This window comes from Myotis yumanensis, unplaced genomic scaffold (genome assembly GCF_028538775.1).
Source record: "Myotis yumanensis isolate MYYU_CA2020_CCGP unplaced genomic scaffold, mMyoYum1.0.hap1 SCAF_2, whole genome shotgun sequence".
NCBI classification, from domain to species: domain Eukaryota; kingdom Metazoa; phylum Chordata; class Mammalia; order Chiroptera; family Vespertilionidae; genus Myotis; species Myotis yumanensis.
The window spans coordinates 30,974,465-30,986,495 of record NW_027223753.1 but is presented as its reverse complement, the minus strand read 5'-3'; the positions used below and the strand labels follow the sequence as shown (position 1 = coordinate 30,986,495).

The 12,031-nt window shown below is 48.0% G+C and overlaps 1 protein-coding gene across 18 annotated transcripts in view; it reads right to left on the bottom strand.

Moving 5' to 3' along the window:
• The window catches only part of SCMH1 (Scm polycomb group protein homolog 1), a 130,979-nt gene that overhangs the window by 14,077 nt on the left and 104,871 nt on the right, over positions 1–12,031 (bottom strand). For 17 of the 18 annotated variants that reach the window (XM_070405029.1, XM_070405014.1, XM_070405011.1 and 14 more), the window contains 3 exons: positions 10,335–10,461; positions 2,890–3,090; positions 673–864 (listed from right to left, as the gene is read on the bottom strand). In XM_070405029.1, coding sequence (XP_070261130.1) covers positions 673–864; positions 2,890–3,090; positions 10,335–10,461 — 520 coding nt within the window. The remainder of the gene's footprint in view (positions 1–672; positions 865–2,889; positions 3,091–10,334; positions 10,462–12,031) is intronic. The other variant, XM_070405026.1, reaches the window with a different exon arrangement.

The window sequence follows — 12,031 nt, the reverse complement described above, 5'->3', positions numbered from 1 at the left end:
GTTTAGGGCCGAGCTTTCCTTCCCTCCCTGTCGTCTGTGTCCTGGCTCCAGATTAGAGATGCCGCGTTCCATTCACTCTTTAACCTCTCTCGGAAGTGCTTAGTCACTGATCCGGCCACGTGGCATCCGCTTTCCCGTTGTGGGTCTGGTATGTTAACTAAGAAAGTTATTTTCCAGCCTAGTTAGAAACAGCAGGAACTTGAATTGACTTGCTAGACTGGCAGTGCTGGAGGAGTTAGGGCTACGTGCCAAAGGAAAGAGTGGATGGCCAATCACCAGGGAGCACATTTCTCAATCTGTAGCTTGAGGCTAAACCTTCCTGCTGGCAAGGGAGATCTATGGTAGGCCTTTGCTGCCAGACTCACACTGGGAGACGTACTGTGACTCCACATGCAATTTGGAGCTCAGAAGAGGATTCGTGAACCACTTTTTTTCAGGGACAAAACCAGAGGAAAGAAAGTTTATTCTAGAGAGAGGGGACAGAATCCTGAAGAGAGAGTAAAGATGAGAGGAGACCAAAAAGTCCCAGATGGGGTAAAGGTTAAGGACAGAAAACCAGGCTTCTGGATAATAGGTGCCAGGCTAGCAGGTCAGAGGGCTGATCCCGGGCCCTCTTAGAGCTGCTACTAGCCCTGCCCCCTTTCTTAGCCCAGGCCCCATCCCAGCTCCTACCTGGTAGGTACCTGTCGTGGCTGTGGCTGTACTCTGTGTTGGTGAGTGACAAGTGAGTCTGTGTAAAAGGCTGGTTGCCAAACAGATTGTCACTGTGAAGGTTGTGGCAGAGTTTCTCCAGGAAGCGGAGAACGTAGGTGATGCTGTTGACTGCTGGGAGGTTGAGGGTGTGCTGTTCTCGATCAAACACGGCTGTGAAGTGAAGTAAACAGGGCTGAGCATGTCAGGCGGGCAGTTCAGTGCAGTGCTGGGCAGGCCAGGCCACAGCGTGTCTCAGGCTTACCTGGTTACACAAAGGCAATCATTGCCCACGTTTCCTCCCTCCCTTCCTCCCTCCCACCCTCCCTCCAGGGTTTGTTTTTTGCCTCCAACTCCAAAGGGCTTGCAGTAATGGGAGTGGCCAGGCCAAGTCTGTTGCACCCGGGGCTCTGGAAGGATTTTACTCAACTTGTGAAAACAACTGTGAACATAATTCTATCTGCTCCATCAGTTGGCTGGGCCTCATCCAGGAAATCTGTTCATTTAGGGTGCTATTTCCATAAGAACTGCCCAAGAACAGAGGAACTGGGCAGAAGAGGAGAATACAGCCATTGCCAGCAATGGTTTGGGCGCAAAATCTGATCTGTATAAGAGCACTAGAATTTCAGCAACATTTGGAACTATGCCATGCTTCGTTTGATTTTACTCTCTATTTCTATTAAAAAAGTATCTGTCTAGTCTTTAAAAAGCGAAAGGCCTCTGCATTTGTCTCTGAGAACAGCAGGAAATGCAGTGGGGCGGGGGGGGGGGGGGGGGGGGGGGGATAGACTATTCTCAGAAACCAATTTTGGAGCAGAGAAAGAATCCTATTGGAGGTGTAGGTGATTGCCCTAAAGAGAGGCAGTGAACCTGTGAACCGGTGGGTCACAGTTCGGTTCCTGGTTGGGGCATGTGCCCGGGTTGCAGGCTCGATCCCCAGTGGGAGGTGTGCGGGAGGCAGCCAGTCAATGATTCTCTTTCATCATTGATATTTCTCTCTCTCTCTCCTTCTCCCTTCCTCGCTGAAATCAATAAAAATATACTTAAGAGAGAGAGAAAGAGAGAGAGAGAGAGAGAGAGAGAGAGAGAGAGAGAGGGAAAAGCTGGGTCCCTGCAGACTGTTGCACAAAAGCAAAAGAGAGATTAGGGCGTGGCCTCTGCCTCAGAAGGAAAGGAAAGTGTGATTTCCTATGCAGTTCTCAGCCTTCTGCAACAACGCCTTCCTGGCCTGCCCCATCCTCTTCTCAGGCAATTACTCTCGTCTGGCTCTGACACTACCCTGTACATATTTCTCTGCTATAACACCTCTCACAGTGAGATATTCTTCCTTTCCCACCAGAGCAGAGTCTGAGCCTGTCATCTTCCTTTCTCCCCTTCCCCCGGCCAGTGTCTGGCAATAACCTCTGACATATAGTAAGGGCTCAATAAATGTTTGCTGAAAGAATACAGTTGGATTATTCATGGGGTTTTCCATGTCAACTGCTTCCTGAGGTTGGATATTGTTAACTCATTAGAAGGAAGGGGCAGGAGACGATGGAGGAGCACACAGTTCAGACTGAAAGGCTTTAGGTCAAGTCTTCATAGGTTTGGTGGGTAAAGAATAGGGTTTTGGACTTAAGAGAACTGAAAGAGAACAGGGGCACAGCAGAAAAAGTAACTATTCTCAATGAAAACAACAAAACACTGTGCAGCTGACTCAGATCTCACAGCGGGAAAGAAAGAGGGGATGACTCCTCTCTGCCCTGGCAGTCAACTCCCTTCAATCAGGGCTGGCTCTGAACTGGGAAGCTAAGGAGTTAAAAGAATGAGAGAAGACAATATGGTTCCCTCATGCCAGGTGGGAGGCCGTGGCAGTCTAGAGAAACTCCCCTGTTGCCACAGTATAGCCCCCTTTTGTTTCTTCTATCTCCCAGGATACCTTTGAAACAACACACATATTTTCTATATGGAGAGGCAAAGCAGGTCCACAGTGGAGGCATCTGTTTAGAGGCTCAGTTAAGGCTCTAAACAGCGTCTGCGTGGGTATTCTACTTGGCAGAGGTGTGCATAATGCTCAGAGGAACTGTGGGCATTGAAAGTGAGGACTCTCTGAGGAAGGGATACCTTCACATTTCTCCAGAGCCTTCAGGGGTGAAGTGGGAATCAGGATGCCTTGTCAGAAATTAGCCAATTGAGAAGGTCTCGCCCAGGGGAGCTTACCTGAGATAGTCTCACCACCGTGGCCCTGCTTGAGGAAGCTGAAGACAGTTTTCTGGTGATAAGCACAGTCGATGCAAGCCTGGACAGCCTGCTGCAACACCACAGAGGCACGGGCTGGCCCAAAATGGTCAGGGAGCTGCTGGACCTTCTTCTTATCTAAGTGGGGGCCTGTGCTGCCATTCTTGTTCAAGTAAATACAAACTGCAGGAGACAAAGAATGAAATTTAAAAAGCTTAAAGAGTCTACAGGGTGGAGAAGTTGGACAACAGTGCTCTCTTCTGTCTTTTGTACCCTGGACTCTGGTCCTGAGCAGGTCTCCCAGCTGCTAAGCTGGTGACACACTGTGGGAGGGGGAAGAGGGTGGCTGTGCCCAGCTGCTGCCAGCCCAAATTGCATGACCCAAGGCTCTGGGAACATAGCCTGCTGGAAGAACAGCCTGACCAAAAGCCAAGGCATGGAACTTGCACTTTGCTTTTCGTGCACTGAAAAAAAAAATTTAAACAATTTCCCAGATATGTGTACTTTCATTTTTGGTACTTGGTTGCTCACATATTCTTTGTGTATCTTACCTTGTATGTTTAAGGAATTGTGGGATTATGGAAATATAAAAAAAGTGTGTGTGTGTGTGTGTTCAGCCTTGGACTTAGAATGGTCACACCGTTGGTCATTTGCCTTGTTTTCTGTTCTGGGCCTTGGAGTCCCCTTTTTATCTTCTATATCAACATTCAGGTCCAAGAAAGTAGTAAAAAGTTTTTAAAAAAGGAATAAAGAAAAATATGAAAAGGGCTTGAGGGTCCCATCCAGATATTTGTTTCAGTAGTTTCTCCTGTCAAGATAGCTGGGCACTCCCCTAACTGCAACCCTCCACCTGGCACCATTGGGGGAAGGGCACACGAAAGGGCAGTCCTAAACAGAATTGCTTCCTTGGTCTCCTGAAGGACTCCGGAAGCCTGCTCAGCTATGACACTCTCCCTGCTGATTTGCCTTCCAGGCTTCCATTTCAGTAGGGATACTCTCCTTTCTCACACGGTCATGGCTCACTAACTGAAGGAGTTGGAGGGCAAAACGTCTCTCCTTTTATTAAAGGCAAACAGGGTAAGTGCAGTAGCTGTGTGGGCTGTGGATGAAAGGCTGCCCTTTTGGGCCTCATGTTTTCCATCAGTGAAATGAGGGGCTGAGCCAGATGCGCTCCTGGGACTCTTTCACTTTATCATTCTAAGGGGAAGCAAGAAGGAGAGAAGAACATGGGAAATAGAAAGGCGGAGAAATGATATGGAAGGTGAGAGGTGAAAATAAAGAAAGGAAAAAAGGAGAAATAAGATGAATTAAACATTTAACTATGTTTTCTCATAAAACCCACTAAAATGAGCCAGATAACAGAGAGAAAACAACATACAATTTCAGAAGCTGGAAAGCAGACCTAAGAAAGCTAAATCCTTAACCAAGAGTGGTCAATAGTGAGAACCAAGTTGTTTCATCTTATAATTCACAAAAGGCCCAAGAATGGGCCAGTGCGTCTGGAAGTGGATAGATCTAATAATTGAAGGATTGGTTGAAGTCTGTTAAGAAGTGGGACTTCCATGTCAAAACATGACTCTTTTGCTGAAAACAAAATAAATAAAAATGTAAGAACTCAGAGATAAGAAGAATAAAAATAAATGAAAAATTGTAAGACTATTAATAGCAACTTAGTCATACTAGTTCTAAACCCAAATGTCCATAAACAAGAGAGTAGATATAAAAATTGTATATTCACTTATTGAAATACCATTTGGCTATAAAAAAAAAACCACAAACTATTGATAGAGAGCTTCTCACAAACATTATTTTGAGAGAAATAAACCAGATGGAAAAGAGTATACTATATGTAACATATCAATTTATATTAAGTTCCAGAACAGAAAAATCTAATCTACAGTGATAAAAATAAAAATGAGAGTGAAGACTGTAAGGAGGCATAAGGTAATTTCTGGGGAGTGGAGAATGGTCAGAAATGACTTTTAACTCAATTGGGGTAGTTCATGGATGCTTACACTGATTATAATTCATCAAATTGTACACTTAAGATTTGTATATTTCACTGTATGGAAACTCCACCTAATTAAGAAACACAAAGAAAACTGTAATCAGCCCAGTAATGATTAAAAAAAGAAATTCTAGGAGAGAAACCAAGATGGCGGCATAGGTAAACACCGGGGATTGCTGCCTTGCACAACCACTTCAAAAATACAACTAAAAGATGGAACGGACATCATCCAGAACCACAGAAAGGCTGGCTGAGTGGAAATTCTACAACTAGAAGGAAAGAGAAAAGCATACCGAGACTCAGAGGAGGTGCGGTGCAGAAGTAAAATACAGAGGTACAGAGGCGCATGCGGAGAGGGTTGGCGGCTGAGGACATGGTTGTCTTTTTCAATCGGGAGGGAGTCTCAAGCTCTGAGCTCCAGTTCCAGGCGAGTCTCTGGGGACCCAGACTCATACGGGAGAAACTGGACTGTCTGGCATCGGTCGGAACTCGAGGGCAGCATTCTCTCGGGGGTGCTTGCAGCAATTGCTGGGACACTGTGAAGCAGGGCCTCTGAGGGCAGGACTGAGAGCAGCCATAACTGCTTGCTCCGCTCTGTTGATCCCCTGGGATCCCGCCCTGCCCAAGCCACGGAGATTTTTGCATATGAAAGGCCTGGCCCTTTGCAATCTGATCATTACCTAACAAACTGCAGCTGGCCCAAGGCCCCAGGGCAACTTGCATTGCGTCACAGCTGGCTCCTGCTGGATAGCCTCAGGTGGAGGCTAGATTAGCACCTCCTTAGAGATCCAGGAGCCACTGTGCCCGGTGGTCAGAGTGGGACCATCCAGATTGCAGCTCCTCGGATTCATAAAGGACACACTCAGGGCGCAGACTCAGTGAGCACCAAAGCCCCACTGAAGCAAGTCTTGCCCCGGAGGGGTGTCTCCAGCACAGAAGTTCTCCCACTGCAGACACAGCTGATTCTCACAGCCAATTGGCCTGGAGGTCAATCCCTCCCAGTGTTACGTACAACAATCAAGGCTTAACTACAACAAGACTGTGCACAAAGCCCACAAGGGGGTACACCAAGAGTGTCTACCTAAGGTAATTGGGGAGGCTGAGCCACTGGACCCTATAGGACACCTAGTACAGAAAGCCACTCTATCCACACAGCGAAGCATAAAAAAATGCGGAGACAAAGAAACAGGTCACAAATGACAGAAATGGAGGAAAGCAAACTACTGGATATAGAGTTCAAAACCACACTTTTAAGGTTTTTCAAGAATTTTCTAGAAACTGCCGATAAACTTAATGAGACCCTCAAGAAATCGAATGAGACCCTCGAGGCTGTGATAAAGGACCAACTAGAAATTAAGCATACACTGACTGAAATAAAGAATATTATACAGACTCCCAATAGCAGACCAGAGGATCGCAAGAATTAAGTCAAAGATTTGAAAAACGAAGAAGCAAAAAACACCCAACCGGAAAAGCAAAATGAAAAAAGAATCCAAAAATATGAAGATAGTGTAAGGAGCCTCTGGGACAGCTTCAAGCGTACCAACATCCGAATTATAGGGGTACCAGAAGAAGAGAGAGAGCAAGATATTGAAAACCTATTTGAAGAAATAATGACAGAAAACTTCCCCTACCTGGTGAAAGAAATAGACTTACAAGTCCAGGAAGCGCAGAGAACCCCAAACAAAAGGAATCCAAAGAGGACCACACCAAGACACATCATAATTAAAATGCCAAGAGCAAAAGACAAAGAGAGTATCCTAAAAGCAGCAAGAGAAAGAAAGTCAGTTACCTACAAGGGAGTACCCATACGACTGTCAGCTGATTTCTCAACAGAAACTTTGCAGGCCAGAAGGGAGTGGCAAGAAATATTCAAAGTGATGAATACCAAGAACCTACAACCAAGATTACTTTATCCAGCAAAGCTATCATTCAGAAGTGAAGGTCAGATAAAGAGTTTCACAGATAAGAAAAAGCTAAAGGAGTTCATCACCACTAAACCAGTATTATATGAAATGCCGAAAGGTATCCTTTAAGAAGAGGAAGAAGAAGAAAATGGTAAAGATATAAACTATGAACAACAAATACACATCTATCAACAAGTAAATCTAAAAATCTACACTAATAAAAGAGAAACATGGTAATTAGCGTACGACCGCTACCCTTTTCATTGGCTAATCAGTGAGTATATGCAAATTAACTGTCAGCCAAGATGGCGGCCGGCAGCCAGGCAGCTGGAAGAGAACATGAGGCTTGCTTGCTGCAGTGAAGGAGGACTCCAACGTTCCCCGCCTGCGCTGCCGGCCTCTGAGCTGGCAGTTTGAAACTTTGTAACAAATATAGAAGCTAAACAAAACCCCGGGATCTCAGAGCTGGAGTTATACATTGTTTCGATTATAGAACGCAAACAAACCAGCGGAAGCCTCAGAGCTAGAGCCAGAGTTAAAGCTGGCCCAGAATAAAATTAAAAAAAGAGAAAAAAAAGGAGCGGTTGGGAGCTTCAGTCAACAACCGCCAGCCTGAAAGCAGCCCTCAGCCCCTCACCCAGACTGGCCAGGCACCCCAGTGGGGACCCCCACCCTGATCCAGGACACCCTTCAGGGCAAACCAGCCGGCCACCAGGCCGCTATCCTATATAGTAAAAGGATAATATGCCTCCCAGCACCGGGATCAGCGTGACAGGGGGCAGCGCCCAAACCCCCTGATCGCCCTGCGACTCTGTGTGTGACAGGGTGCGGTGCCCCAACCCCGCCCCCCCCCCCCCCCCCCCACAGGCCCTGCTCTGTGTGTGACAGGGTAGAGCCATAACCTCCCCATCGGCCCTGCCCCGAGTGTGACAGTGGCGGTGCCCCAACCCCCTGATCGGCCCTGCTCTGTGGGTGATAGAAGGCAGCACCCCAACCCCCCCCCCCCCACGGGCCCTGCTCTGTGTGTGATGGGGTAGAGCCATAACCTCCCCATCGGCCCTGCCCCGAGTGTGACAGTGGCGGCGCCCCAACCCCCTGATCGGCCCTGCTCTGTGGGTGATAGAAGGCAGCACCCCAACCCCCCATTCCCCCCCGGGCCCTGCTCTGTGTGTAATGGGGTAGAGCCATAACCTCCCCATTGGCCCTGCCCTGAGTGTGACAGTGGCGGCGCCCCAACCCCCTGATCCGCCCTGCTCTGTGTGTGACAGGGGGCGGTGACCTAACTCCCCTACCGGCCCTACTCTGTGAGTGACAGGGGGGAGCTCCTCAACCCCCTGATCGGCCCTGCTCTGTGCGTGACAGGGGGGAGCTCCCCAACCCCCTGATGGGCCCTGCTCTGTGCATGACAGGGGGCAGCACCCAACCCCCTGATTGGCCCTGCTCTGTGCGTGACAGGGTACGGAGCCCCAACCCCCCTGATGGGCCCTGCTCTGTGTGTGACAGGGGGTGGCGCCGCAACCTCCCCATCGACCCTGCCTTGAGTGTGACAGGGGGCGGTGCCCCAACCCCCCAATCGGCCCTACCCTGAGCGTGACTGAGGGTGGCATCACCACCTCCCAATCCGCCCTGCTCTGTGCATGACAGGGGGCGGCGCCCCAACTCCCCAATCAGCCCTGCTCTGAGCACGACCAGGGGCTGCACCTAGGGACTGGGCCTGCCCTCTGCTACCCAGGAGCAGGCCTAAGCCAGCAAGTCATTATCTCCCGAGGGGTCCCAGACTGTGAGAGGGCACAGGCCGGGCTGAGGGACCCCCCCCTTCCCCCCGAGTGCACAAATTTTTGTGCACTGGGCCTCTAGTCAAGTGAATAAATAATCTAATGAACAGAATAAACTGGTGATTATAATAGAATCAGGGGCATAGAAAGGGAGTGGACTGACTATTCTCGGTGGGGAAAGGGGTGTGGGGGATGCAGGAAGAGACTGTACAAAAATCGTGCACCTATGGATGAGGACAGTGGGGGGCAGGTGAGGGCAGAGGGTGGGGTGGGAAACGGGTGGAGGAGAGCTGTGGGAAGAAAAAGAGGAACAACTGTAATAATCTGAACAATAAAGATTTAATTTAAAAAAAGAAAAGAAATTCTACATGGATTAAAGAGTGAAATATAGAAGACAAACAATGAAACCCTTAGAAGAATGTGGCAGTTTTAAAACATGGCCCCAAAATTCTTTGACATTCCTTCATATCAATCTCTGTGATATCTGACCAATAGATATAGTGGAAATGACACTGCCAGTTTCTGAGCTTAGGGCTTAAAAAACTAGCAGTTTCCACTTCCTATTTCTTAGAACATTCACTTCTGGAACCCAACTACCATGTGTGAGGAGGCAAAGCCACCCTCTGGTGAGGTCCATGTGGAGAGAAACCAACAGGCAGAACCAACTGTTAGCATGTGGTGGAAGTGATCCTCCAGCCCTGGTCAGCCTGCCACAGCTGACACTGCATGGAACAGAGACAAGCTGCTGCCACTCAGCCCTACCCACCTTGTTTTCAGCCATCAAGTTTTGTGGTGGTTTGTTATGTAGCACAAGATTATTGGAACAGAATGTAGTATCTGAAATAGGGTGCTCAGTAACAAAAGCCTGGCACACATGACACTGACTTTGGGACTGGGCAGCAGAAAGAAGCATAAAGGGCCACAAAGAGAGTGTTGAGAAGGCCGTCAATGAAGACTTAAAGTGAGAAAAATCTTATTGGAAGATGGAGGACAGGGGACACTTACTAGGTAGTGGTGGAAAGTTAGACAGCACTGTCACTTGAAGTAACATAGAAATAGGAAATGTACCTGATAAATTCAATAAATAGCTAAGGTGATTTTACTCCCTGTGATAAGAGTGCAAAATGAGAGGAATCAGTTTAAAACAAACACACAAACAACCTAATGTAAAACATAAAAAAGTCCAGGACTTGCAGAGTTCACAAATAAAATTGCTTCTCATTCACAGTCTCTTCTTAAGAAAAACAACCCTAAATTGAGAAAGGGTCAAATCCAGAATGGGGAAGAAAATCTCGTTACGATGTCAGAATGATTTTAAATCTATGCTCCACAGACTGTTTCAGACCAAAAGGCCCTACAACAACCCAGAATAGACTATTCAAGAACTATGGGACAGCCCTGGCCAGTGTGCTGAGTGGTTAGAGAGTTGGCCCACACACAGAAGGGTCTCAGGTTCAATTCCCAGTCAAGGGCATCTACCTGGGTTGCAGGAAGAGACATTCTCATAGTTTTGTTTTTATGTGGCTATTGACAAACTGATGTAAAGTTTCTTTGATTGTTTTTTGACAGGATGGAGGTTTCCATGAAACTATTTCAGATGCCAAAGATAAATTTTTTTACAAAAAAATCTTATTTAGGTTTATAAATGGACAGGGAGCTAATTATTGGTACAAGACTAGAAAGTACAGACACAGAGACCTAGGGCTTGTTGCAGCTAGTACTACGATCTGCTCTTACCTGTGGGGGCCTGCATGGCTGAGCTGGGGATGGTTGCAGCATCTTGGGGTACAGTGCTGGTGTCCGGTTCAGGGGTGCTGGTTGTTGGTGAGGTGGGTGGTGGGTTCAGCAAAGTCCGAGGTTTTCTCTGTCAAAATGGATGGGGAAAAATTTGCTACCCATGATAGGTAACTTGTCTTCTTATTCCTCTATTCTAGTACTTAATTCACCCATGAAACAAAAATATATTTGTAGATGGGACTGTGTTTTATCTTTTTTCCCCCACACAACATCTTGTCCAAAGCTATACATACTTAGTAAATATTTTCTAAATCTATGCACAAGATTCTGGGTTTCTGTACAGCCAGAGCTTAATTCACTCTCCTTTATACTAGATTCAATATTATGATTTGAAGTTCCAGGTTATTAGTTGTACAGACAAAAGCAAAAAAATACTGTGGCTTAAGTCTATTTTGACATTATTTTGTACTTTCTCTTTCTTGAAAAATGGAAATGTCCCTTCCCCTAACTCTACAAATATTATCCTCTGCCTACCTCTTGTGCTCATTACCTGCCATTTATTATCTTTGACCTTATACTCTAATAATCTCTAACTATAATACTTCTCTAAAAACCATACCTGGTCCACATCTTTATACTAATAAACCATCCCTTCTGTTTGAAATATCCTTTCTTTTTTTTATCTGACAAATAACTAGATTTTCTATAGTTATTGTCTCTTTTGTGCTATCTCTGTCCTTTGTATTGTTGCACTTGTCACATGTATTGTCATTATATACTTACTAGGGGCGGGTCTCTCAGCCCGGCCTGTGCCCTCTTGCAGTCTGGGACCCCTCGGGGGATGTCCACCTGCTGGCTTAGGCCCGCTCCCCAGGGGATCGGGCCTAACCTGGCAGTCAGACATCTCTCTGGAAGCCCAGGAGCCCTCAGGGGATGTCCACTTGCCAGCGGGGACCAGGCCTAAGCTGCAGTCAGACATCCTTAGCGCTGCTGAGGAGGTGGGAGAGGCTCCCGCCATCACTGCTGTGCTGGCAGCCGTCAGCCTGGCTTGTGGCTGAGCAGAGCTCCCCCTGTGGGAGCGCACTGACCACCAGGGGGCAGCTCCTGCATTGAGCGTCTGCCCCCTGGTGGTCAGTGTGTGTCATAGTGACCAGTCATTCCCAGTTGTTCTGCTGTTAGGGTCAATTTGCATATTACCCTTTTATTTGCCCTGAAGGGTGACTCGGATCAGGGTGGGGGTCCTGCCGGGGTGCCTGGCCAGCCTGGGTGAGGGGCTGAGGGCTGTTTGCAGGCTGGCCAAGACCCCCAGCAGGGACCCTCACCCCATGAGGGTGTGGCCAGCCTGGGTGAGGGGCTGAGGGCCGTTTTCAGGCTGGCCACACCCCCTTCAGGGTGGGAGGTCCTGCTGGGGTGCCTGGCCAGTCTGGGTGAGTGGCTGCTGGCTGTTTGCAGGTTGCCAGGCCCCCAAGTGGGGACCCTCATCCCATGATGGTGTGGCCAGCCTGGGTGAGGGGCTGATGGATGTTTGCAGGCTGGCCACAGCCCCTTCAGGGTGGGGGTCCCCGCTGGGGTGCCTGGCCAGCCTGGGTGAGGGGCTAATGGCTGTTTGCAGGCTGGCCACAGCCTCCAGCCACCCAAGCTCCCAGTGGAGGCTGACTGGAAGCAGGTATCTGGGATTTATTTATCTTCTATAATTG